Genomic DNA, 27,269 nt, shown 5'->3' with positions numbered 1-27,269 from the left:
TTCTAGAGTGGGTATTGAGCATTTGTTCTTCCTATCTGGCTGTTATGAGACACGATGTTTGATACAGCCTGTGGAGAGCAGATACACTGGGAAGGAAATAGTGGGGAAACTCAGGGGCTCTGTGTGCTCAGCTATATGTGACGAGATGTGGGTCACCAAAACTTGTGACCAACCACGTCAGAAAGATGTGGAGCAGAAATAAGAGTGAGGCTAGAAAACTCAGCACTCTCTGTATGTCTTGGCTCTACATTTCCTATATATTTCTACAGGAGAGTGTTAGGAAGAAATAAATGAGGGTTTGCTACTCCCATGGAAATATCATACTGTTTCCCAGCACTAGCCTGAAGCACAACCAATTGCCCTGCAGCTCTCCCCAGGTGGCCGGAGTTGCTGAAGCCAAGGATGACTTGTTAACTTTTCTATTCTTCCTATGGTCTTACATGCTTGAGGCACACGAGGCTGAGGTCTGCAGCACGGTCTGGGGGCTCTTTGAGTGTCCAAGTCTTGGGCACCTCCAACAGCTTTTCTTAGCAGAGCATCATGAACCAAATTAATCCTGGACTCTAGGTGGTCTAAGGCACCACATGCTATCAGGCCATTTGAAGTCCCATTGAAATTCATGAAAAGGCTCCCACAGACTTCAGTGTGGGCAGCACATCAAACCACGTAGCGCAGCAAAGCCATCGTGCCTCTGGTCCTTGGTTTCCAAATCCCTCCGTTGTGCTGTTTCTGTTGAAGGATTAAAAATGCCTTCTCGCCGGCGAGCGAAGCTGAATAAGAACTGGATGTGAAAACAAAACCACTATGTAAACAATGATGCTAACATGCTGAAGTGATAATCAAAGCCATGCTCATCATCTGGGCAGTCAGAGCCAGGTGGGAACAATGTTATTTTGGAGGTGTCTCATCAGAGCAGTGGCAGGAATAAGGAGATCTTGCCACCTAACCGAAGCTCAGACTGTGCTCAGAGAAGGGGCTGAGTACAAGTGCCGGCTGCTTACTAGGCTCAGTATTGAGTTAGAAAACACTTAGAATTGGGCTGCTCTTTTGGAGGCAAACAGGCTGTGGTGGTTTCCTTCTCCCTTTCTGCAGAGGTTGTTTTCTCTTGTAGAACTATTTGCAGGCAAAGAGGCAGCCTGTGGTTTAGATCCTCATAGTTTGTTACCAATAAAACGTAGGCTTGCAGCTACATGGCAAGTTAGGCATCTCTATGGAAACTTACAGCTTCGGGGTTGTGCATTGACTGGAATGATGATTTTCAGGTCTTTCATTTTTATTCACATAGAAGAAACATATATGAGAATTCAGGCTTCAGCATCCGATTCAGGGCTGCGTCTGGGGAAAGGGCATGAGAAGGACAAAACCCAGCATACCTCTCTCAGTATATCGCCCTGGGGTCAGACCCTCACAGAGGCCCCCACTCTTTTTGGAATAGAAGGCTCGAGACTTGTTGTGGAGCACTGACCTTCCTTCAGATGAACCCAAAATTATGATTGAGTTTATTTTTTGATTTATGTTTTATTTTTAACTGCCATTTCTAGAAACACAAAGCTTTCCAAGCACGCACGTAATGTAGCGCTGAGACTCTGGGTAGAAACAGGGAGTTGGACTCTACAAATGGGCTCAGCTGTGCTTTGACCTCATCCCATACCATGTGCTAATCAGGCACTACTTTGATTTTGATAGGACGGTGATGTAGAAGTGCCTGAGCCCCTCCTGTGCCCCAGAGAGGCGGATATCCAAGAGGCTGTGGTTCTTCCCACTGTGCCTGTTTCTTTGCCAGTACAAAGTTAATGCCATCCCTACAGCAGTCTTTCAAAACCAGGTTGAGAAACTTCTGAAATGCTTCACATATAAAATGAACAAGCAACTGCAGAGTAGCTGCTACGCATTTGGTACGCTTTCTCTCTCCTTCTTTTCCTTCTGCTGTTTATTCTGCTAAGGTCTCCTTTTTAGACCGATTCAGAGGAAGCCAAGATGCTTTTTTTTGTCCCCTTGTGGGTGTGCATGTGTCTTTTTCATTAGCTTTAACAAGTGTCATTGTGAGCATTGTTAATGGCTCTTCTCACAGAGCTGTGGCAGGTTAGGAAGCAGACGCAATACGCTTATGTTATTAACAGCTGCAGAAACAAGCACGGGAGAAGTGACAGCGAAAAGGGAATTACTTTCCTAGTTACTAAACAGCAAAGGTGAAAGCTGAGATTTATAGAAATCCAATGAAAAATTCACTATTATTATGTTTTTAAATCAGGATTTAAGTTCTACTTCTGCTCCCGACCATCTCAATGACAAAACTCCTGGGAAAACCTTTAATACAGACGTGATGAAGCGGTTGCTCAGCCATGCTGCAGAAATGGCTTTTTGGCCAATGCTGCACTTACAAAAGGGGCAACGTAGACAGGTGGTTGTTTGCTGCTCGCAGGGATACTAATGCTTGCTGTGACTTAGTCCTGCTGCTCACTCCCGTTTGCTGCTCCTCGGGTAACAGCTGGTTGGTGCAGTAATATCAGAGCGGGTGTTGCTGGCACGCACAACACCACGTTCTCTGTCTGAGAAGCAATAATAAGAGCAACCAAGCTGGCTTTTCTTCTTCCTTACAAACTCTGAATGAAGCCTGCTTTGTTTTTGCAAATTGATGCTTCATTATAACGTTTAAGAGCCACAGCTTTTCTTCTCGAGTAACTTAACCTTGTGCTGGTATCTGCTTTGGGAAGAATCTCGTTATTCTGAAGCAGAAAACCAGATTAGAAAATGGCTTTCAGAGCAGGAAACAAAGTACTGTTGGCTCTCTGATCCCATCCTTTGGCGCTGATGCGTGGCTACCTCAGTTGAAGGCAGCAGTCTGGGCTGCTGTGCTGTCTCAGTACCACTCAGTGGACAAATGTAGGTAAGCTGATCCTGGCATTTGGAGCTTTCTGTGAGCAAGTTAACACCTTATCTCCACGTAACGCTCCACTGTAACGTGGAAAGGTCCTACAGGAGTTCAGCTGGGAAAGGTCATCTTATATCTCAGTGTCCCTTTTAAAAAAGACAGCCTGAAAGAGAAGCGTTTGGGTTTTTTTTTAGTGCATTTTGCTAGATAATATGGCAGTCACGCAGAACAAAAGCCATTTAACAAACTGAAGCCAATACTGGAATTGCTTAATTCTCTTTGCATTAGGCTGAAGTGTGTGGTTTTAGTGTCTTCGCAGAAGAACTGCTGAATATGAGAAAACTTACCCGCTATCCCATTGTAATAAATTGAAAAGTAAGTTCAAGTGTGAAGATTGGTGGGGTAACAGCTATAGCCAAAGGCAAGCTGTCCTGTAACTGTTCTTTTTGAGACAATCTGTCTTTAAGGTTTGTGCACAGTCTGACCCAGTAAGCGCATCAAATAGTATCACTGGAAGGGCTTCTTTACTGTTCTTTAACTAAAGAAAATAATCCAGACACCTTTTACTCAGCACCTAAATCTGACTGCTGAGATTTTAACTGAACCAAGATAACAGCAGGCTGCAAGTTAAAGGGTTATCATCTCTTCCAGCCTGTTTTCTACAAGGCTGCGTAACTATGATTTGTCCTACACTTGCATCCAGGCTGGTATTGCATTTAAGTGGAATCCTGAATGTGCACAGACGTAAAAGTGGCTTCCTGCACTTTGGGGCAAGATGAGCTCACCTGTGTGTGTTCACACTACTGAGAAATGCGTTTTCTGGATGTCAGGCAGTTATGTGAGATGTGGTCCAGCCTTTGGCTTATTGTGCAATAAGAAGGTGAGAAAAAAGGCAGGGTCAGTGCCTGTCTTGCAGCAGGTCCCCTCCACGAGCTCTGCATGTACAGCTGACTTCTCAGAGTTATGTTCCACCAGGAGAGCACAAGGCCATCTCAGTTTGGCCAGGCAGCTCCACGCTGCATGTACAGTGCTACGTGAAGCCAACGAAATGACTGACAAGTGGGAAGCTTGCATGCATACCAGCTACAGAGCAGTGCAGGTGTTTGGCAAGACTTTGATCCTGCTCACAGCAACATGCATAAATTCTCACATCCGTTGCCTTCAGTGGGAACGCTCAGACATATTTTACCTAAGTGGGGAGCACTGCTCCACCTGATTTACTGTTTTCTGTGATAGAACTGTCAGTGTTCTGTTAAAAATTGGGGTAGAGACTATAGGCAGACTTTAGCTGCAGTGAAAAAATGAGCTCTGCTGACTCCCCAAGCTCCTCAGAATAATGCCTCGTTCTTACCAAGCAAACATCCCCTGGGCTGTTGCTGGAACCCAGAACTTTGGTCTGTTTCTAACCCCCCTCGTCTGCCTTGCATCAGACACTATTTTTAATAGTATTTCTAACCTCAAAATGACCAGTGCAAGGAAATGGCGAGATGAAAGCACATACCTAACTCTATCTAGCAACTACAGGAAGGCTACAGGCAAAGGCTTCCTCTAGTTCAACATTTTATATGGACAAATGATTATATTTCATAAAACACACATTTATTTTTGCTGGCAGAAGCACCTAAAAGTTCACAAAAAGGAACAAAAAGCAACCTCTGTGCACTGAGTTAAAGAGAAACATCTACATTTTTAATCTCTAGTTCTAAAGTGGACTTCATCCTTCATTTCTTTCCTTGAAAGAAGTTGGCAGCTGGGGCAACAAACTCTCATTTCTCCAGAGGTGCATAATTCAGAAGCTTCTCAATCAGATCCACGTGGGCTAGGAGCATTCTGCGGCAGCAGTATCTCTTCAAACCAAGGGCATCCAGGGCGTCTCTATTAATGAATAAGAACAACATTAAAAAAAAAAGAAATGAGTCAGAACCACTTGTAAGTGTTCCTAAGCAACACACTGATTACTCTGAGCTTAGTCATAGAGAAAAACTTGTTTGCAGTTTAAACCAAGACATTTAGCATGTGCTGTTATTGTTCTCTTCCATTTACTGCAGCTGGCACGGTGTTTGCCTGTTCTGTGGCCTGCAGAAGCTCGTGATCTTCTGCTAAAGATGGAATCTAGCTGACCAAACTTTCAGAAGTAAGCCTGGAGAATTCCCACAAGGACAGAACTATAACAGGCCAGATCTGAAGCACTTTGTCTTCTGAAATAGCCCACTCACAGAATGGCCTGGGTTGGAAGGGACCTCAAGGACCATGAAGCTCCAACCCCCCTGCCACAGGCAGGGCCACCAACCTTCCACATTTAATAGCAGACCAGGCTGCCCAGGGCCCCATCCAACCCGGCCTTGAACACCTCCAGGTTTGGGGCATCCACAGCCTCTCCGGGCAGCCCGTTCCAGCACTTCACCGCTCTATTGGTAAAGAAGTTCCCCCTACCATCCAACCTAAATCTTCCCTCCTTCAACTTAAAACCATTTCCCCTTGCGATGCTATTATCTACCCCTTCAAAGTCACGAGGTCACGGGACTGCGGGGTCGGGCGAGATCCAAAAGTATTCTGGTTTTGGAAATAACCTTCTGCTCTTCACAGGTAGAAAGAAACTTGGAACGTGGCACAGTTGTAACCCCAATTACGTAATTACAGTCACTTAGTTTTGCTCCCACAAGCACCCCTTGCAATACCAAGTCTGGAGGAAAGAGCCGATCTGCTAAAAGCACCCGAAGACATCGCTGTAGCGCGGCTTCCCACCTGAAGTGGAAGAACGCGCAGACACCATACCCACCCTTCCGTATACTCCGCCTGCAGGAGGCCGAGATAGGCTTCCCACTTGTTGCCGACGATTTTGCCGCACGTGAAGCACCTGACCGGGATGATCATGCTTGTCGGGCTCGCGCCGCCGCTCCCGCCCGCAGCTGGCAGAGGAGAGGACGGGAGAGGAGAGCCCCACGCGCCGGCCGCTCCGCGCCCCGCGATGCCGCCCGGCCGCTCCCACTGCGGCGGGACGGGCGGGGGGGACGGGCGGCGCGCGCCGGGCGGACTCCTCGGGGCGGGCGGGGAGGAGCGCTCGCGCACCCCCGTTCCCGCGCAAGGCGGCGGATGGTAGAGGCCGCCCTACGGCGCCCCGCGCGGCTCAAGAGTGTGCGCGAGCGGGGCGGGCTCGTGATCGCGTTTCGCGTGCGCGGCGCGTGGCGGCAGCCGGGGCCGGCGGAGCGCAGAGCGGCAGCACCGGCGGGGCGGGCTGAGCTGAGCTGAGCTGAGGCGAGGCGGCGCCGTGCCTTTCCTTTCCTTTCTTCCCTCCCTCCCTTCCTTCCTTCCGCGCGCTCACTTGTTGCTCTGCAACCGGACTTCTGCAGCGGCGACGGCACTTCTTCTCGCGTCCTGCCCGAGGTACGGCAGCTGCGCGGGGTGGAAGCGCAACTGGTGGCTGCAGCCCGGCGCCAGCAGCGGGGGACGGCAGCGCTGCGGGACGGCGCAGCCCGCTCCGCTCCCTTCCCCTGCCCTCCCCTTCCCGGGGCGAGGAGCGGTGCGCGCAGCGGTAGCGCGAGGCGCGGTCCGTCTCGCGGCCGTGGATTGGCGGCGCCGCTTTGGGGCGGTTTGCGCTCTTTCCGCGCTCCCCTCGGGCGGGGGAAGGCGCCGGGCAGGAGCGGCGGTTCGTAAGCCGCGCCGGGCGCCGATCTGCGCGCTGTTCTCCGCTCCTTCGGAGGAAGCCGGGCTGCGGTCCCGTGGCGGCGGCAGGTCTGTCGGGAGTTCCTGAACTCCGGGCTGCGGGGCCGGGGGGGAGGCGGGGGGTCGTTGGGGCTCGGCGCCGCCCGCTTTAGCGTCCCTCGGTCTCCGCGAGCCGCGCTCGGCGAAAGCGAACGGCGAGCGGTGCCGCGGGGCGCGCGCCGTCCTTGAGGCGCTCTCCCGCTCGGGGCGCGGTGCAGCCCGCGGGGTCGGAGCCTTTCCGCGCTCCCCGAGGGGTGGGGGCGGCCCCGGCACGGCGAGCGGCGCGCGGCGGCTTTGCTGTCGGCCCTCAGCCGGGCGAGTTGGGCGGCAGCGGGAGGTGCGTCGCGAAACCCCTCGCGTCGCTCTCGTCCGAGCCTTACGCGTGCCGGGCTGTGCGCCGCGATGCTCGCAACTTCGCGGAGGCGCGCTGCTGTAACGGAGAGCCTGGCTTCAAGCGGCACCCCGAGCGCCGTCGGTCCCCGTTGCCCTCTGCTCGCGGCGTTAGCGCCGTGCCGGCTGTCCTTGGGCAGAGCACGGATGCACCCAAAGTGCCGCGTTTTCCTGCCGGAGCATCTGCGAGTTGCCGCGGCGCGCGGCACAGAGCCATTACTGTCAGGCGTGTGAATTACGGTGTCTTAATGCACGGCTTATGTTAATACGCCTTTCGTGCCTATTTATTGAACCGCTGGATTACTGACCCCGCGCGCAGACCGAACTTGAACTTTGCGGAAGAGCAAAATAGTTTCGTTTTAACCGGCAAGGCTGCTTGAAGGCGGTTTTGCAAATGTTTGCTGATGAAAAGACAGCGATTTTTTTGCAGCCCCGGCAGCAATTGCGCTCAGCTGTGCGCGGAGCAGCACGGCTTGGCTTGGAGGGTGCAGAAACCTCCTGCAGATCGTTACCAGTATTGTTGTTTCGGGCCAGTGGGAGCCCAACTGTCTTTTCTTTTGCTGCTTTGATTTCCTTCCCCCCCCCAAAAAAGGGGGGGGGAGGGGGGGGGGGGGGAGTTGAGAACTTGGAGGCTGCTTTGATGCGTTGTCAGTACCGGGGCTCCAAAGCGATTTTCTTGTTGAGCTGTGCCGTGAAAGGCATTTGTGTTTGGAGACTGAAATTGGCTGATGGGAGGGAGGGAGAGACGGAGAGGGGTTCTCGCTGCTGTGGGCCGGGTTGGTACGGCTGCCCGGAGGAAGCACTCTCGTTTAGCTCTTCAAAACTAAAGTGGATCGTAACTTTCCCACCCAGCTCTCACATGCAGCTCTGCATCTCTCCTGAAGGAAACTTTCCTCTGCTGTTTTCGTAGCGTTTGAATTTTGCCTTTTCTGGACGTCCCGCTTTGGCTGGCGGTGATGTTAATAGTCTGATAGCTCTTCTGTGGCTGCTCTTTGTTTGGTCGTAGAAAATGTGAGGTTTTTGATCTGTGACCTGGAGAGATTTCTCCTTCACGTGTGCTCTGCTCAACCTGACCGCTCGCCAAACCATGGGAGTCTGCTGGGGTAGGGGAGATGTGTGCGTGTGACTGTCAGTGCTCCCAGCCAGTGCTTTAGGGGCTGTAGCTCAGCCCGGTTAGGGTGCCTGTTTCTGTTCCTTTGTCGGGAGTGAGCTTCAGTCATTGCTGTGCTACCTTCCAAGTCTTTTCTCAGGTGAGCTACTGCTGCCAGCTGTTGCAATTTGGTACTTAGTCAAGTTAAGACTTTAAGCATCCTTCTGAAGAGGGATATAAAGCGGAACAATTGCAGGCTTAGGTCTCCTTAGGCATCCTGCTGAAGAAGGAAAGGAATTGCAGCAGTTGGTAATCCTGCATAGGTCTCTCTTACAGTGTTTGTAAGTTCTCATTCCATTTTTGACCTCCTGCTGCTCGGAGCAAGCAGCAGTCCTCAGGGCTCTGCTTCTTTGGGCTTTCGGTAGTCAGGGAGCCCATAGGGGTGTTTCTCAATTGTGGTAGAAGAGGCTTGCCTACAACTGATTGAGTTGAAATACTTGTAGAACTGTAGGCTGGTTTTCTGATGTGCTTCTGGAACAGCTTCTGCCATGTGAGGCTTTGTTGTGGGGCGCTGCAAATATATCCTGCCCCTTGCTTAATGCAGTACAGACCTCCTTCCTGTGATGTGAAAACCTTTGAAAGCCACTAGTATTCAGCCCCACCAGTGCTGTTGGGTTGAGGCCCAGCGTTGGCTTTCTTTTGTTTCTTGGGTGAACTTAAAGCTGCAAAACGCATCTGAGCACAGCTGTTCCACAGTACTCCTAGCAATGAGTACTGAGACCCTAAGCCTGTGACTGAGCAGTGCATCCTTCTTCCTTTTCTCCCACCCACAAAATGTAAGGGGAAAATATTACTGCTCATTTAAAAAAAAAAAGCAAACAACAGGAAAAAACAAAACAAAACAAACCCATCAAAACAGCCGAGTGCCCCGAGTGACTGAACCCATCTTAAAATACTCGGATGGTTCGAGTGGCTGCGTGACTTCCTGCTGCTCGTGTTGGCAGATTGTGTCTTTCTGACCTTGTCGCTGTGGTTGGGGCTGTAGGCAGAAGTCGTGGGATCTCCACGTTTGTGTTGGTGTCATGAGAAACCATGGGCTGGTAGCTGAGGTGGTGGTGGTCGTTGTGTTTCGTGGGTTGCTTTGGGTCAGGTTTGGGTGTGGGTTCTCTCTAGTCTGGAGCCTTCACTGCTTTTCACCCGTGGTCTGCATACATATAGATGGTCCCCAGAACTGGAGACTTGAGTCTATAAAGGTCTGCTTTGCCAGATGCAGTTGTGTTCAAGGACAGTGAATTGCTTAAACTGCATACTTCTCAGAAGAAACATTCATTGCCAATCTTTTTATACTGTCGATCTCAACTTGCAGCTCTCTGGATATCTGTGGCTGACGTTGGCTTTGTAGGAGTTAAAAGCTGTGTTTCCTGCCTCTTCCTGAGGTCATTTAGGGAAAGAATGTTCAGTTTTCCCTCCATCTCTGCCTAGCACCGGAACTGCGTGTGTGGCTGCAGAGGTTGTTGGTATCACACCCAGCTTTGTGCGGCTCAAATCTCAATGAGCTATAGAGGAAGAGCTTGTTTGAATGCTTAAGTCAGACATTCTTTAGTCAGGAGCTGAAATGTGACGTGGAGGGCTTAGCAGATAAATACTGAACAGCAGAGAGCCAAAGGGAGAGGGGGTATTTGAAAGGCAAGGTGAAACTTGGCTTAGCTGGTGTTTTCTCAAGCACGTTCTCCGCTCCAAATCTATCACGTCCAGATTTACTGCTGAGCTTTCCCTAGTCCTGGTTCACCACCCGGGATTGTCATTCATCCTGTTGCTCAAAGAAAAGCGGCTCCCTCTGGAGTCAGCTACTGTGACTTTGAAAGGACTTCCCTTCTCTCCTGCTAAAGCTCCCAGCTCCAAGGAGCAAACACAAATCAAGGCTCCAGCTTAGTTTTTCCTCAGGGTTGTTGAGTGGGCGGCTCTGTGTCCCACTGTGCCCTTTGTCCTTCTTCCATTGCCTTGGATGGATGTAGCTCTGTCAGTGGTGGTGGGAGGTGCAGGAACCACGCGGGAGAGTCAGGGCTGATGGAAGGAGAGAAGCCTTGCAGGCTCTGGCAAGCTTTGCGTTGTTTAGTTGCCCCGTATGGTGTTTAAAAGCTGCTCAGGGCCCTGGATTTACTGAAACAAACACAGAAGCTGCTAAGCAAGTGGGAATGAAGAGAAACATCTCTAAGCTGGGGATGCGACTTCGGCTTCGCGGTAATACCAGACAAGCCTGATGCTGCTGATTTCATTAAAAGCAACATTCAGGGACTCAAAGGACGGTTTAATACTTACTATATATATATATATTTTAAACACGCTGACCTTATCTGGTAAGCCTGTAATATTTGTTGCAATGAAGAGCAGCTGGTGCATAAATACATATATAACAGCAGTTGCCAACTCGGGAAGCTGTGCTGAGCCCGTGACTTGTTTGAAGTGGGGTTGCTATTAAAAGGCAGGTGGCAGGATGTTTATTTTACACCTTGTTAATTGCCTGTTTTTCCTGCTGTAATTGGCTTCCTAATGGGGGCAGAATGCACTCGGTTTTGCACACAAAGCTTCATTAGTGACAACCGATGGAAAGGATTTGGAAGGTGGGATTTGTATGAAACGTATGTATTGAGTAACAGATGTCTCTGCTAAATAAAGTGTATGAGGAAGTCCCATAGATGCATCCAAAAATGCAAATGCTTTTCCATAAACGATTTAAGGTGTCCTTGCGTTAGATTTGAAGCTCCCTGCCTGTTACTTGAGGAGGGGGTGGAGACTTCAGCTTGTTAGTTTTGTAGGACAGAGATGGTTCTGCTTCGCTGGACAGGAATTGGGATGCTGGGATGGTGCCTCGTGCCTGGGACTGACAGCATGCGTAGGTTTGTGAGGATATCCATAGCAGTCTTTGCAGCTCCTGCCAACCAAATGGGAGGCCGTGGTGGTGCTCAGTACCTCCCCGAGATTTTTGGAGCCTCCTTTACTGCTTGTGTGTGGTAGTGCTATATCAGGTGTGTCGTGTGCGCTGGGACCATGGAGGCAGTGAATAGCCATGGAGGAGATGCACGGCCGGAGCATCTGCATTTCCGGAGTGATCCTGCGTGTGTGTGAAGGTGAGGATGAGAGCCCCACAAAGATGGTTCTTGTTTTAACGATGACTTTAAGACAAACAAAACTAGTTTAGGGCTGGTTTTATCTGTCACGTTTGTTCTCAGCAAGGTCACATCGTGGCAGAAGTGTAACGCTTGCCAGGCTTGGATTGATATATTTCATAAGAAAATGCCTTTATTACATGAATATATCACAGCCTAATTGACTGCATCTTGTTGGGGGGAGGTAATATCCTGAGGCAGCATTCTAATCAGAAAGATCGCAGGAGCTGCCCATCAGCTCTGCTCTTCCATGCAAGTGTCCTCAGATGACAAAATAACCCCCCTTTCTTGGGGTAATATTTTTCATTTCTGCAGAATCTCTTCTTCCAGAGTGAAGGGTGGGCTGTGAAGCTGATGTGAGGCCAGAGCACGTCAAGCATTAATGTTTGAAGGGAGAAGCTCTGGGTTATTGTTCTTGCATGGGGAAGGCAATGTCTACATTCCTGATGAGCTCATGGGTGTCCTTTCCTTTGGTGTATTTCCTTCCTGTCTTTGGCCGGGATGTCCTTTCTCCAGGTGTATAAGCACGCTCTCTCCCACCAACACTTTATTTAAAGAGACTGCAGCAAACCAGTCCTCTTTTAGTAGGTTACCCTGGCATCTGTGGCTCCCTGAACTCTAAGGAAAAGGAACGGGGAAGTTTCTAACTTACTTTTGAGGTCTAATCACTGAGGCTCTCGTAAGCGTTGATGGTTGTATTGGAACAAAGAATAGAAGAGCAGGTTCTGCTGAGGGCAGTCTTTTGGGTATGCTTACGTTAGTATGCAAGCATGCTGCTTGGGTTGTCCCCTCCATTGGTTTTCAAGCCAGTCTCTTGCAAGCCTGGTGTGAGTGGGAATAAACGATGGCCGTGAGTCAGAGCAAGGATCTGTCTTTCCAAGCACCTTGTCTTGCTGTGTTACTGCTACACTCTTGCCTTAAGCTTATGTTTTATGGAAGTTTGTAACTGTAGTCTTGTTTCAGAACCGAGTATGGAAGGCAACAAAGTTGTTCTCATTAAAACCACTGACCTGAGGCTTGGCACCTCGGCCTGCTGTGGCTGGGTTCAAGCGCTGTGGGCAACCTGAAGCAGCTCCAAGGCTGCCCCTACTATGAGCTGCATTGTGGTGAAAGATAACCATCTCCGAAAGTTCCCATTGGCAGAGCCCAAGTCCTTTCAGCCTGCAGGGCTTCCAGTATGGATGTGGGGAGGACGGTGGGGTGAGCGCAGAGAGCACAAGGTTAGCACTCAGGTGCGTGGGCTGCACACCTATCATTGCGGTGTCCACAGGGAATGTGCTGCTGCTTTGTTTGTTTTACTGCTGTTTTTAAAATTAAAAAACAGCCAACTGTTTCGTAAAATATTAACAGGCACTGCTTTCGTCTCTCTCATCAGATTAACTGTGTCAGTCTGTGCGTCCTCAGGGTGACGAAGCTGATCAGATTGGTGATTCTGGCAACTTAAGGACGTGTTCAAGTGACATGCTTCATCTCACAGGGGACGCTGAAGCTATCAGCTGCAGAACTGGGAACCGTGGGGGTCCTGCACTTTAACTGCGGATTCTTAAATGAAATCTCGCAGAAGCAATACGGTTTGCTGTTGTATGAGTGCATTTCTTTTTGTTAGGGTAATATTTTTTTTTTTGGACGAGACGTGTTAAGGTAATGTGGTGGTAGAAGCACACACTGTGACTGCACGGCAGGAAGGAAAGAAATTACTGCGTATTCTGTATGAGAGGCCAAAGACTGTTATGTTCGAGTTGGTAAAGGGGGGAAAAGCCTTTGCATTGCTGTAGAATTCTTTATGAATACAGATTTTTGAAACTGTTTTGCTTGCAGGTGGATTTCTTCATTCAGGAGCCAGTTGCAGCACTTTAATCATGGTGCTCCATCACTGGAGCAGCAGAGTTGGGTAGCGGAGGGTGTAGCTGCTTTAGGACTAGAAGGATTAGGGAAGCCTTCAGCTTCCTGCAGAGATGCCCTGAGGCCTGTGTGCTGCCCAAGCAGCGTGTCGGAGCTGGGACTGAGCTGTGCAGAGGTGACTTTTCATAGAGCTTTGCATTGTCTTGTCTCCATCTCACAGCTGTAGCTCTTCTCAGCGTGTGCACAGTACTTGTGTATACTGTGACACACTGGTGTAAATAGTCACTAAACTTCAATATACACCAAATGCAAGGCCAGCCTGATTTGTTAATGTCTTGGTTGCCTCAAAGGTGTGTTGCCTCTTTAAAACTAGTAAGTAATAGCACCTGGGATGCATTAGTGTTGCGTTCCCTCTGTGCGCAGCTCAGTTGCATACCTGGACATCCAGGAGTCGGTTCTGAAGGGCAGCAGTTCCTCTGTCTGATCTGATATGCTGCTGTGCTTTGTGGTGGCGTGAAAGAACAATGAAGTAAAGCCTTCAATCATATGAGCTGATCAGAAGGGGTTGTCTGTAGTGACTGATAAGCCTTCTCAGAACAATAGGCTGTCTGAGCCGTGTTCAGGGACTGATGGTGTTGGTGGGGCTTTGAGTTCATCTTTGGCCTAAGTAAGGGAACAGTGAGATCAAGGTTGCAGTTTTGTTTGCAGCTTGCCTTCAAATCCCTGCCTAATCTAAAACTGTACTTGTGTGCATCCCTCTGTTATCTCCAGACTGAAAAGAAGTGAATCTGTAAAGCTATCTGGAGAGCAATTTGCCCATCTCCTTTAGGACGTTCTGAGGATTTTGAGGACGGATGCTCCTTTGCCCTCCCAAATTATTTTGATTCCTTGAATTTATTCTCTCCAAAGTAGATGCAAAAATGTGAACACGAAGGCATCTTTCACTCTTATGTGTCCCTGACCTGATGAGCATTAGGCTGAGTGAATCAATGTGTGTTCTCCTCTCTGAGAGCACCTCCCTGCCCAGCCTTGTCCTGCAGGCTGCTTATGTGACCATGTTGATCTGCTGCTCTTCTTCACTTCTGCAGTGAAGTGACAACACTTTATGATGTTTGCTATTCTCAGTAAGAAGATGAGAAGCTTAATATTAATAAAAACACAGTATATTGTGAAAAAGATCTTTTATTTTTTTTGTTTGTTTGTATTGAGAGAAACCTCTGACGGTGAGCTTGTGTGATTCCACTTGGCTCTGTAACAGCTCAATTGTGCAGTGGTTTGGTGTGGCTGAACGCCGGCTGTGTGCAGCATTACACAAAGGATTGCACTCATCTGCAGCTGAATCAGAGGTATATCTGAATGTATTTGCATTTGTGCAAAGGAGGTGGATTTTTCTGCCTCTCTGTTAAGCGACTTCCCCGGTGTGTGGGGTCTGTTTAAGGAGATTGAGCATCCCTACTTTAGAATGCACACTGAACAAACATGCTTTCTCTTCTATCCTGTTCTGCTTTTGAATCTGTGGAACAAAATAGCATGTGGGTGAAATTATGCCTCCCTCGAGCACATGTACAGCCACTTTGTGGAGGGAGGAAAGGCATGTGGAGCAAGGAATAACTGTGGCTGCTCTGTGAAGGTATTTGCCTGCTTATGTAAAGCAGTGCCAGTTAAATGCTCTCTTTCAAGCATTCCCAGCTTCAATCACAGTGGTAGAGGGCTCGGGCTGAGCTGCAGTGGCTCTTCCTGTGCTGCTGCTGCTGCTGTTTTAGACATTCTGCCTTTGTCAGAATGAATCAGGGCACCTGGAGGAAAGGCACTGCGAGATGACTGGGACTTCCTGCCTCCCCTCCCTTGGAGAAGGGGTAGTAGGTTGCCATTATCCTAACAGGCAGGAACTACCGAGAAGATCTTGCTCTGCTGCTAGAGGTCCAAAACACAGAGATGCACGTGGTGCCAGCTTGAAAATAGAGATGGAGATTTCTTCATTTGGACGCAGTGGTAGGCTCGTGAAGCGTTTGTTTTCTGCAAGTCTTTTGTGATCTCTTACTGCTCTGCTGGGGTTTTGTTTGTTTGCTCCCTCTGTAAGTAAATGCCCGTTCAGTTGGGCAGTGCCCTGATGTTTAAGTTATGGTTAGAGCCGGGTTAGTGTGGACCTATTTAGCATTGCTTTTATTGCTTGCCTGGATTCCTGCTCTGCCATGGGTTTGTCACTACAGTGCCTTTTGGGTGTTTGCTTTGCTGTCGGCTCGCCTGACTCCTAGGGCTTGAAAAGCTGTGTGGGGGATTCCTGTGGGAGCCTCAGGGAGTTACTGCAAAGAGTTCAGCTTCTCGTAAGTTCCTGAGAAAGCTGCCATAAGCCTTGTGGCTGTTGGCTTATAGCCACGTGCTTTATTTGTGGGACACACGATGAGCCATTGCTGGACAATAAGGGTTTCAGGTTCCTTTGTACTGTATTGTGAAAGGAGATCAGTTCTGGACCAAGGCGGCATTGTTTTGGTCGGTGCGAGAACACACACGATTCTCTGTATCAGAGATTTACAGTTTAATAAGCCTTGTTATTCTGGCTCCATTGTTTTGGTTTGTTTGGGTTTTTTTTCCTTTCCCAAGGGCCTTTTCTCTGTGCAGCCAGTTTACCTGCTGGAGACCCAGTCCCGGCAGTGCTTTATCCAAAGTTACAATGCTTTTGCACCCTGTGTCTTTTGACAGCTGGAAGGCTCCGTTCCCCATGCAAAGTGCTGGTTCTGATGACAAGTGCTGTTGTGGAAGAGCCAGCTGTGCTTTCCTGCCATCTTAGCTTCTTGTCACAGTGAGGAAAATGGTTTCCATGACCTCTTCTTAAGGTACTTCCTTAGTGTGTCTGTATAGCTACATATGCACGGCATATGTGTTAACCCTGCCGTTCCCCGTTGGTGGCTGGTTCTATTGAGTAGGCTTTTAGCTAAGTTATAATTGGTTCTGACCCTGCATATTTGCCCTGTATCCTCAAGGCAGTTGCCAGTTTGTGTCCCCTCGTCCACCTCTGGTGACAGGGAAGAAGTCAGAACTAGTTTATTTGCCTCGTGGAGCACTCTCTGATTTCCTTTATGTTGCAGGCTTGGGACTTGGTCTTAAGTAGTGATAGTGAACACTTGGTAGAACCAAATTTTGAATAGCTAGTGATGAAGTCTTCGTTTTCCATGGGAAAGAGGTTCTTTGCCCTAACAACTTTCATTCTGTGGCTGTCTGTCTCGCTGCAGTTGTTTTCTGTTTTTCATTTAGTACAATTGCCCTGCGTTCTAACTACTTAGCAAAATGAGTGGATTAAAAAGTTGTCCAGAACGGCGCTGAAATGTCGAGAATGTGTGTTCAAAGTCATTTCCAATACTTAAATTTAAAATGAAGGGTGTTGCTGCGTTGAAATTGTTTGATATGTCTCTCTGTTTGGGACCGAGCTGGGATGCCGTCCAAACCAAAGCGTACAAGATCCCTGGAGGGAAGAACGCAATGCAAATTGGAGGTAGAAAAGTCAGTCTTAGCTTCAGCTTGGTTTTGTCTTTTGCAGTTTTTGAATGTGTGCCAGCAGTGGATGTACAGCAGTAAGACAAATAGTTAGGTGCTGCTGTACAGCCTATGGAATCTTCTGTTCGGAGACGTGCGTTACAGATTTCATACTGGGTCTGAAAAACTGTGCTTCCACCAGAGCCCACATTACTTAATTTCAGCACAGCGTTCTGACAGTCCTGAAACACGCCTGCATTTACTTGCACAGAGCTTGCTTGTATGCAGGTCTGGCTTCTGTCAGTTTCTTTTTCCTTGGCTTGCCTCCTGCAGATATAATAGTAATAATAAAATGTCCCCCAAAAATCCTCTCCAGTATGATACTACTGCAACTGATGTATCGGTGACTTTAGCAGTTACTGAAATAGCGTTTGTTTCTGTTTTATTCTGTAATTTATTTTGAAGTCTTGCATGTATTTGCAATATAGTAGGGCTAAGCATTTGGACAGCTGTATGGGTATCACCAGACAACTCAGGTTGTCTGTTTCTGAGCCTGGGTTGAAAGAGCTGGAGATGGGAGTGGGGGGGGGGGGGGGGGGGGGGGGGGGGGGGGAACTTCTGAAATGTGATGTCTTAAACTGCTGGAGTGTGACGTGGGATATATTTTTGTCTGCAGGGTCAGAGAGTGCTACTTCTATCTGTCTGAGGAGCTGGGAAGGGAATAAGTCAGAATATAGAAGAAGCCAGGGTGGTACTCAGCAGCTGTGCAGGTGAAAGCAGAGTCCTTCTGTGACTGTTAGTTCTTTCTAGGTTTGCATCACCACAGGCACAAACAGTTGCTGCTTACCAGTCTGGCCTCGGCTTGTAATAGCTGTCTGTGAGTTGTAATGTCAGCAAGGATCACTGGTGCTCGGTGGATGTGGTACTTCTTGTCCGGCACTCAGCCTGCAGCTTGTGCTGAGTGGCAGGAGCTAGACTGAGTGTAAGAAGGAGACGATGGCAGCGTGGCGGGAGAATCCTCGTGTGCCTTGGTAGGGCAGACTGCTGTGGAAATACGAGGGAATGGGGATTTGAAAATCACGAAGGATGCCAAAACGGGGTTTTTGATGTAGGGGCACACGGGTGGTGGAGACTGAAGGCTGAAGTATTTAACTAGATGCGACAATTTATCTTCAGAAGTGGTGGATGTCTTGAAATGCCTCCTTCTAAGGGAGAGTAGCGTGTGTAATGGGCACACTGCGTTATGACTCTGTGATGTACACGTGTAAAATTGCCTTCCGTGGTGTCCTGCAGCTGCAGAGCGCGTCAGACTGACTCTCCCTCCCAGCTTATGCCAATGGAGACAAGTCATCCCATCACGGCTCGTGAGGAAAGCAGCATTCTGTAACCCCGTGTATAAGGCCACCAGCAGAGCGCTGAAAACAAAGGCAGCCCTTCCTGCAGGGTTGGATGCTGCCTCTGGGCAGGTCAGAGCCGTCCGCGCAGGGAGGCTATGAAGCTGTCACTTCTACAACTTAAAAAGCAGTTGCTGGAAGAGCCTCTTCTCTGAGCTGCGGACACTATGGGTGTGTTTTTGTTGTTCTCACCACCTCCCTTTTCCTGTCCCCTTCACTCTCAATTACTTGAGAGCCATTTGCTGTTAGGCAGTCCTAACAGGCTTCACTTAAGGAAGGTGCTGTTTTCTTTTGCAGTTCACGGCACAGGAGAAGACTGCACATATGGTATTTTTGTTCCAGGCACTTTTTACATCCCTCCCATTTCAGCTCTGTTTTCTTTTTCTAAAAGCTTTGCAGAGCAAAAGATGAGGCTCTAATGATGCAGAAGGAAGGAGGGAGAAGGAACCTTCTCTTAATTTTTTTGCTGCTTTTATATTGCTGATGAAGAACGTGGTGTGAGTGTCAGTATCTCTGTGCATAGCACGGTGGTTCAGAGCTCAACTCGAGTCACATGTAGATGTGACGTGTAGAAGGTAAGGCTGAGGGAGAGAGACAAATGCAAGGAAGCTGAGCGCTGAGGGGCATTAGGCAGCTGCGAGGAGGGGCTGAACCTGACCTAGCTCTGATCCATGCTGATCTCTTTTAGGTTTTGTTTTTTCTATTTCTGACAGAAGAGCATGGGGATGGATGCAGAGTAGGAATCAATTTGGATAGGTAGGATCCTGGATGCCACCTTCTGCTTGAGAAACGACCTCGGGCATTCCAAGTTCTCTCATTGCACAGTGGAGTTCTGTCAGTGGTCAGCCTTGCCTATTTACTGTTGGTTTTTTTTCTTCCCTGAGGTTTACACAGCTGCTTTGGTTGTACATTTTTACTTGCTTCCTGTATGAGTTCAGTGTGTGCGTTAGGGTAAGGGGGCTGGGATGTGAAATCACCTCATGCTGTTGTACTGTTTTCTTTACCATCAGTGTGCTGTGACCTGCTTGTAGTCTTGGACACCCGCTGGTTACGAGAAAGCTCCACCTGTATTTAGAGCAAACTTTTTCTTTAAAAGAGGGCTTATTTTACAGGATGTGAGAAGCAAAGCAGAAAGTGAGTTGCCTAGCGAGTCAGTGAAAAGAGCTGTGGCTTGAGTCCAGGCCCTTTAGTTCTTCTGCTGTATTGCGTCCACTTGGCTAACCTGTCTCCTGGTCAGTACCTTCGTTGTTTCCTCTGGCTTGATAGTTGGATGAACACGAGGAAGTTGGTGTAGTGTCTCTGGGCTACTGGTATTGCTGCATTTCTAAGCTCTTTGGCAGGGAGTGGACCTATCCTTAAGGCTCTCATAGGAGAATGATCACAGTAAGGTCTACTATTTGTGACCCTGACCTATTGTTTTCGTGTTGGTTTCCTGATCTTTGTCCCGACTACAATACAGTTGCTATTTCAAAAGAGCAGAATCTCCTTAAAATGGCAGTTCAATCTGAGATTAAGCAAAATTTTCTTTGCTGGAACTTGGCTGAAGGCTGCGTTTGTCTTTGTTTACAATCCATGCCACATGCACCAAGTTTGGCCTGCTGTTTTCCAGAAGGAGCCGCAAAGAAGCTTAAAATATGCATTTCTGTCTCCCTCTGGAGATTACTGTGCTTTCACCATTTTACTTTCATCTGGATTGAGCACTGCTATTCAGATTTAACAACGGCGCAGGCCAAGTAAGGGAGCATAATGTTGATCCTGCTTAGTTGGCCGTGTCTAATCCAGCTGTTCCTAATATACTTTGGCTTGAATTCATGCCACTTAATTGAAAGGTCTAAAATAAGGGCTAGAGAGATGTTTGTCTGGATGGTGACTTGCATGTTGGTGGGTAGAGGTGTCCCTCTCTCTACTGACCATAGAGGAAGCTGAGTGTTATGGTCTACCTATATTGGGTGTTTTACACGAGTGCCTAAAGCTGAGTCAGGTGGAGTTAAGCCAAGTGTTGGAGGGTGCAAGCAAAGCATGGGACACCCACTGTCTGTGTCACCTTTTGCAGCTTTGTTGCTACTTGGGTTAGAAGAAATTCTACTTACAATTTTGTGGGGCTGCAAAGTCTTGCCTTCAGGGACTTCATGAATTGACAAGAGTGTCGGAAGAGCCAGAGGATGTTGGTGATGTCCATGGGCACAAGATCAATCTTGGTGCCCTCCTTCAGACGTCTCTTTACTCTGAACTTTCGTGCCACTTGTCTCTGATTCAGAGCTGGGTCTCTCAGTAGACCTCCTTCTCCATTCCTACCCCTTGTCTGAGAACAGGAGGTGAGTAGGCATTGTGTCAGTCTGGGATTGTTGTAAATAAATGAAATGAGGATGCTCTCCCTAACCTTCCCATCAATTATGTGGGCTTGTGATGTACAGTTCAACCACTGGGTGTCTCTGGGCTATGCAAAGCTCCAGGCAAGATCTAGTCCCTAGAAAGCTGTTGCTCTGGTTATGTTTGTGCAGTTTAGTATTTGCTTTGAAGGACCTTTTGTTTTCTTCTTGGTTGACCGCTAAAAATGTGATTTCCCCACTCTTGAAAATGGAGTGGAGTTGCTCTGTGCGTGGTAAGGTAGCATGGGGTTTTGGATAGTCCTGCCTTGCCCTATTCAGAGGGAAGCAAACTCCACAGCCTGCCTTTACTTCTCTGTGTTTCTGAGCACCATGCTTTTGTCATAGAACTAAGTTGTGCAGAAGGTCTGGGGAGGAGAATGTTAGCACAGCAGCTTTGCTACCTTTCCGTAACTGATTGGCTTTTTTCTTTTTCCTTTAGCAGTGACAAGCTTACTCTTGCGTTTAAGTTCAAGTAGATAATTAATCTGTCTGTCAACAGGGCTTTGCTAGCCACAGTATTTTCTTCAATTCCATGGAAAGAGTTGCTTTTTCATTGTGATGCTGGAAGGGTAAAAGGCAGCCTATTCTCTGCTTTAAAAATGCCATGATAGAAGGTAAAGCTTTCATTAAACATGCCTGTCTGAATTCATATGCTTAAGTAGCTGGACTGCTGCTAATATCTTTTGAAAGAGAAGGAAAGAACACTGCTGTAATAGCCAGCGCTCTGATTGGATGGTTAATCAGTAGTGTTTTCTGTATTGCATACAGGGGGGGAAAAAAAAGTGAACTGATTCAATTATAGATTTATGCCAGGAAAAAAAACCCACAACCCTCACAACAAAACATGAATGTTTGTCTATTGCTGTATGGTAGTTCTTCCCTTCTTTCCTACCCCTTCATCTTACAGTCAGTTAGGGTAGCTGACATCTCAGTGGTTTGCAGGTGATGCTACCCGTGTTGGAGCTTTCCTTCTTATTGACTTGCCTGATGGAAGACTTGTGGTGGAATAGCTGGCGAAACAGCTTGTTCATAGCAGGAGCTCTTTTCTTCTGACTGTGCTTTGCCTGGGTACCTGGTTATTCTGACTGGTGTTTTGTTTTAGGGTACGTAAAGAGGTGAGATAGGATTCTGCTGATCTTGACCAGGGATCTGATGGGGAAAAACACTGCAGATCAACTAAGAGTCATAACTTGCTGTACGGTATGCATACAATTCTGTGGGAGCTGAGAATTATTTCACGTGGCACGTGGACAGGTGTCATGTTCATTGCTGCCAATGCCATATATTCATTACAACCTCAGTTACAGGTTGATATGGAGCCATAGTGACTAGCTTGGATGAAATACCTGACTCTGGGTACGTGGGAGGAATTCTTCTGTACTTAATCCAGACTATTCTGTTCTAAGACGGAGGTTCTTAGGTTGCAGAGGGAGACAAGAAGCTGGGAATTGTGACAGTGCTGTCACCTCTGTGCTGCCGAGTGAGAAGAGAACGCCTGGCTTAATGAGACGGAGAGCCCAGGAGTTCTGAAACAATGGGGGCTGAAACTACTACTGTAACTACTGTACTGCATTTACAAAAGGACTTGTTAAAAATCTGTTCCCTGTCTCGCCTTGGAAACTTTCAATACTCAGCCACACGCAAGCACTAACTTGAGTTGTGAGACCTGATGTTGGTTTCCATTTATTCCTCCTTCATTTTCAGTCTGTAAAGGTTATTTCATTTCTTTGGAGACAGAAGCTTACATTTTACTGGCACCAACCCATGTGGCTGTCTGCAGCTGTAATCGGGAAGGAAGGGTTGTGCTGCTCGATGTTCTTGTCGCCAATGGGTTTCAAATAAAGGACTAGTTTGGCAGCTGGAAGATGCCATGCAAACTTGTTTGTTTAGGTAGTTGAAAATACCACATCGTGAAAAAGAATGCTGTTGAAAACAGTAACAACGCTCCTTGCATCACCTGCCAAATCCATGGTACCAGAGGAGGAGCTGAGCGAGATGGATCTGCATGGCTGTAATACAGACGAGCAGCCTCTACTGAGGGGGGGATAAGAGAGAGGGGAATGGAGAAAGTCGATATTCAAGATACTGAAAATAACAATTCGTTACTTATTCTCCTATAATCTATGTTCCTATTCAGCAAGGGGCTGAATAGGCATTTTCAAGTCAAGCGTTCAGAGGTACATTTCCAAAGGTCTTCTAGTCTCGAGAGGTACCAAAAGCAGCAGTTCAAAAGGCTTTTATGATGTATATTATAGATACCCTGTACCTACAGAATCCATGGAGAGTTTCCTCCTAGGTCCTTTCTACTCTCGTTCTTTGATCACCTTGACTCTGAACCTTGCCTTGCATCTTGTCTCACTTAGCAAGGCAGAGTAGCATGTGTCAAACAAAGTATTTTTCCGAGTTGAGGTCTTTATGATGGAAAAGAACAAGGGAGGGGAGAGAAGACAGTGGGCAGCAGTGACCAGAATATGGTTGTTATTAAGCCCGAGTGACTGTGTAAGTACACAGATGGGTAAGGATGCCAGCTGTGCCAGCAGCACAGCCCACTGGAGTCTGATGGCAACATTACCCCTGCGTTCAGCAGCTCAGAAGTTTGCTCTGGGTTGGTGGAGGCTGCTTCTCTTTATGCAGATATTCAGCATGAAATACACAGTAGAGATTTGAAGGTGTTAGTGATTAACTAAACGAGAACTTGAATGGCAAAATGATCCTGTTATGCTGCTTAGGCTTGGCAGAAGGAGAGGTGTCAGGGTGATGCTGCGGTATGTTTCAGAGCTGTGGGAGTTTGTGGCAGAGTGGAGCAGGTGTGAGCACTCCAGATCATGACTAAGTGATGTCTCGTCTGATGAAGAGTGCTGTTTTATTCCTTTCCCTTCAATGTTTTCTTCCAAATCTAATTTGCCTCAATTATGTATTTTCTCTCTTATTTACAGTTACTGATAGCTTGCAGTTCCGTGTCAGCCTGTTTCTGTTGCAGGCTGGAAGGGGAAGGAATTAGTCTCAGCTGATTAGGGAGACCTTGTAGCATTAAGGCACTGCAGAAGGAGACAATGCTCCTGACCTCAGGTGCACGTACTCTGAATGGTGGATGATGGACTGGGTACGTTGCTAGTGTCCCTGGAGCTGGGAGCTGCCTGGGTCTCCCAAGCACTTAGTCCAGCCTCCCGGCTATTGGTGCATACCCAGGCTTGTGTGGCACTCAGCACTGACCTGCTGATTTTTCATCTTTGGTGTGTTATGTTTTTTTTTTAGCTAATGCTCTCTGGGAACATCTGTTGTGTCATGGTTATTCAGCTGGGGATTTTTTTTTTTTAACCTGGGTATGCAAATAAATGGGATGGGGAAAAAAAAGTGAGCAGGTTCCTTGCAGAAGCCAGGGTTCTGCCCTTAATACTTGTGGGTGCTTCACGGATCGATGGGAAGTCTGGATGAGAAAGGTTTCCAAAACTACTGGGCTGCAAGTTTGCGCTTTTTTTTAAATGAAGTACTTCAGTATTGAATTCTCATACAGAAGGGCTGCTAATGTAGCTGAAGTCTATTTTTTTTCTTATGCCACTGAATTAGTCAGGGGAAAAAGAGAAAGAAGTACAGTGAGGATGACCTCGTAATGGATTTTTCTTGCCCTTTTGACTTGCAGATGCTTTGGAAAGGTGACAGCCATACATTTCTTCATCTATGTTGGTTTACTCAACGCTTTTTCAGTAGGAATGCCTCATTGCTGCTTGATTTCTGAACCAAATCAGCACATTTGGAAATAGCCAGTGCAGGTCCTTCAGACCAGATACTCCTCTATTTTTCTTACAGCTGAGGTTTTCTTCTGCCTCTCAAAGGTGTATGTGCGTGTAGGTATAGATGGGAGAGAGAATTAATTTCTGCAAGGAAAGAAGAAAAAACTCCACAAACTCCAGCTATACTTGATGAAGCTTTTAATTCTAATACTGTACCCCACTGCTGCGTATATGTGCATAAAAATATTTTTCCTACTAACTTTAATCTCTGGATAGTTAGGTTAGAGTACGTGTGTTCTTTTTTTCTAGTCAGAGTGCATACAGAGATTGCCAGCGTTTGCCTTGAAGTTCTTTCTTGCAGAGTTTTCTGTGCAGAACCCAAGCACTGTGTCTGGTCAGCAGACAGGCTGCTGTGTATTAGCATCTGCATCTTTGTGGTCATTAAAGCACTACCCGATGCTGCGAAGTAACACACTGGACTGAGGACCAAAGATTTATCATTATTAAGCCTGACATGAAATTAACACACCTGCTTGCTTCTGATCTGATTTTGTCTTGTTAATGTGCTTCACAAACAAGTGCTTGTATGTCACAACGATCTAAATTACTCAGATGCCACTGAGCTAGAGAACAGTGAAAATATACAACTTGATGTAAGTTCCTTTGGGACGCTTTCAAGCAAGCACTTAGGAAGCGATAGCCAGCCTTTTGTGTTTGGGAGGTGATACTAATGGGAATTAGGACAAAATTTACTTGGTTTCAGATCACATCATATTGCTTTCTGCAGAGCACCTTCTATCTTCCAACCGTGTAGTTGTGGAGTCCTGGCCTTTTGCAACGAATGCTGTGTGAATTAGATGATGGGTTTGTGTGTGTGCATTGATGCTGAAGAGTTCATTAGGAGTGCATTTTGGAGACTAATTCTATTGATTGTCTAAGTGGTGCTCATCTGGTCTGTGTGCGTGTGAAGGACTCAGCAAGGGGAAAGAAAGTGCTGTGAACAAGCAGCATGCAGAGCGGGAGGGAATGCTTTCCACTCTTGCAAACTTAGAAGGAAGGTCTTGACCACAGTGAGGCCAAGATCTTGAGTGGAGGGAGGGAACGAGGCAAAAAAGAAATATCCAGACTTGAAATGAAATAAGGCTTCCTGAAGCTAAGCAGAGTTTTGGTTATATATTGATAAAGCACCCAGCAAACACTGCACTAAAAGCTAAATTGGCAAAACCTTTAACCTACTGGAACGTCTTCCTCTCTTTAACATCTTCATACCTGTGGTTAGTTCATCTTCTTGGGAACAATTTGTGCTCTACTTTCTCAGGAAAACCTGTTTGGGATTTGGGATGTAAGTAGTGCTTTCTTGGGTGCATGTGAAAGAGGCTCCAGCCTATGGCTGCTGCTTGGCGACTTACTTAGCACAAAAAGAAATCCTGCCTTATATGTTGGGTGTGTTGAATGATGGGTCAAAATATTTTTCTTGCAGTGTGATGTCAGTCACATTTGATGTGGCTGTTTCACAAGGGGATCACATAGGTATTCTGTTTTTTTTTTTTTCTACATGGTAGGTGCTAGTAGATCTCACCTGTGAGTCAGTCTGCTAATGTATGCAAATCTTTCCTGATTCATGCACTGGAAGTGAATGATGTATTTTTTTTTCTACTGGAAATATGCATTTCTTATAAACTACAATAGGAATGGCAGCGTTTCTGAGGAAAGGCAATCTATTTTTATTAAAAGCAATGTGAATTGGATGTCTTGTACAAAACTTTTGAAATGTGCTGTATAGAACATGTGTCATTCTCTGTCCTCACTTCACTGTGAATCAGCATAGGAATCCTGCTTTAAGCATATGCCTGTATTACTGCTGTCTGTCTCTCTATTCAGGAATTCAGACTGCGCTAAGGGGCCAGCTCACCTCGTTTAGCCTTGAGAGGAGGTGGCAAAAAACCTTTACTCTCGTGTCTGAATATTCTTTCATCGCATGCTGTTGTTCTTAAAAGTCTGTTCTATGTAATCACTGAAAGTCTTGCTAGAGTTTAGTCTTCACCATTTGGAATATTGAGAAATCACTGAGCAGGCTTGCTCCCCGCCTTGCAAAGAGCTGCTGTTCTCTCAGTGCAGATCTCTTGCTTGCAGATGAGGAGAATTTGAGTGTCTTCCCAACACAGCGTTCACTGTCCACGTGTCCGTTGTACGTGATGCCTTGGATGAAACCTGTGTTTCCTTCACACAGTCCTGTAGCTCTTTTCTTTTTGGTTTCAGGCTTGCACTGATGATATTATGATTACATCTTTAAGCTGAAAGTTGCTTTAGGGAAATGCCTGTAAATTAGTCCACTGATAAAGCAGTAGGTTTTACAACCTGCCACAGCTTCAGGGCATTTTGTTTTGTTTATGGGCTTAATGTCTATTTGCAATCACTTTTGGTTTTTGGGATAGCAGTAATACTCATCTCAGTCTACCATGCCTCTTTTGATCTTAATTGCATCTAGCAAAATAAGAAATAAAACTGCCTGGGCAACTGCATGTGGTGAGCTGCTTGAACATCAAACTTGTGCTTGTTGCACTCAGCTGGGCCTTGAGATGACATCAAGAAGATGCTTCAGAAAGCTGAAAAATATAGTACTGCTGAGTTGGGCCACGAAGGACCTTGCGGAGGTAATGAAGGGCTGTTGGATGATTTAACTGCCCTTTGGCAAAGGAGCAATGCTCTGTGCTCAAAGACTACCAGAAGATTAAGCTTTCACTGCCACTGGACTTGAAGGAGACAGGCAAGGCATCCCTTTAAAAAAAAAGTTCAGCAACGTGAAGGCAAAAACAACCAGCCCTTTCCCAGTCTGCTTAGAGGGTGATCGGTTCAAATTTTGCGTTTAAAAAGCTACCAAGAATCATTTAAGGACACGATCTCTCATCTGTAGATGTTCTTCTTAAGTAGAATTTTCATATCGTTTGTTTTCTTCCTCGTTGTCTCCTTTTGGTATGGATAGAGGGAGAATAAGCTGGCAGCTGTAGGAACTTGGACAGAAGTGGCATTTCAAGTGAATTTTGCCCACGAGAATGGCTAACAGCTCTGTTCTGCATTGCTAGGAGATAATGGGACTGTCACAATGTTAGCATCTACTGCCATTTGTTTTCATTGTTTAATGTGCATGGTCACTGAAGCTCATAATTAGAAAATAAGTTCCTTTTAGGAATATGCCTTATAAAGCAGAGCTCGGAATTAGCATTCATTATGAATGCCACTG

At 47.1% G+C, this 27,269-nt stretch overlaps 2 protein-coding genes across 13 annotated transcripts in view; one reads left to right on the top strand and one right to left on the bottom strand.

Moving 5' to 3' along the window:
• Positions 1 to 4,449: 4,449 nt before the first annotated feature.
• On the bottom strand, positions 4,450 to 5,859 carry POLR2L (RNA polymerase II subunit L). The gene is made up of 2 exons (NM_001302172.2): positions 5,652 to 5,859; positions 4,450 to 4,747 (listed from the first exon to the last, which is right to left on the bottom strand). Exons 1-2 carry the CDS (start codon positions 5,744 to 5,746, stop codon positions 4,639 to 4,641), a joined length of 204 nt encoding a protein of 67 aa, NP_001289101.1. The 5' UTR covers positions 5,747 to 5,859; the 3' UTR covers positions 4,450 to 4,638.
• A 203-nt stretch (positions 5,860 to 6,062) lies between these two features.
• The window catches only part of TSPAN4 (tetraspanin 4), a 395,182-nt gene continuing 373,975 nt past the window's right edge, over positions 6,063 to 27,269 (top strand). For 4 of the 12 annotated variants that reach the window (XM_015286701.4, XM_015286696.4, XM_046942331.1 and 1 more), the window contains exon 1: positions 6,063 to 6,256. The gene's annotated coding sequence lies outside the window, so the exon portion shown is untranslated. Of the gene's footprint in view, positions 6,257 to 6,504; positions 6,605 to 6,896; positions 7,479 to 7,810; positions 8,215 to 14,740; positions 15,056 to 15,763; positions 15,898 to 18,179; positions 18,504 to 27,269 lie in introns of those variants that run through there. The other 8 variants (XM_040701679.2, XM_015286697.4, XM_046942327.1 and 5 more) reach the window with 5 other exon arrangements.

Source organism: Gallus gallus, chromosome 5, assembly GCF_016699485.2.
Source record: "Gallus gallus isolate bGalGal1 chromosome 5, bGalGal1.mat.broiler.GRCg7b, whole genome shotgun sequence".
Taxonomy (NCBI): Eukaryota; Metazoa; Chordata; class Aves; order Galliformes; family Phasianidae; genus Gallus; species Gallus gallus.
This window is presented reverse-complemented; position numbering and strand designations above follow the sequence as displayed.

Coding starts and splice junctions, on each gene's coding strand:
- POLR2L (NM_001302172.2), bottom strand. CDS start 5,746: ATGATCATCCCGGTCAGGTGCTTCACGTGCGGCAAAATCGTCGGCAAC. Junction 4,748..5,651: donor CAGGCGGAGTATACGGAAGG/GTGGGTATGGTG, acceptor ATTCATTAATAG/AGACGCCCTGGATGCCCTTG.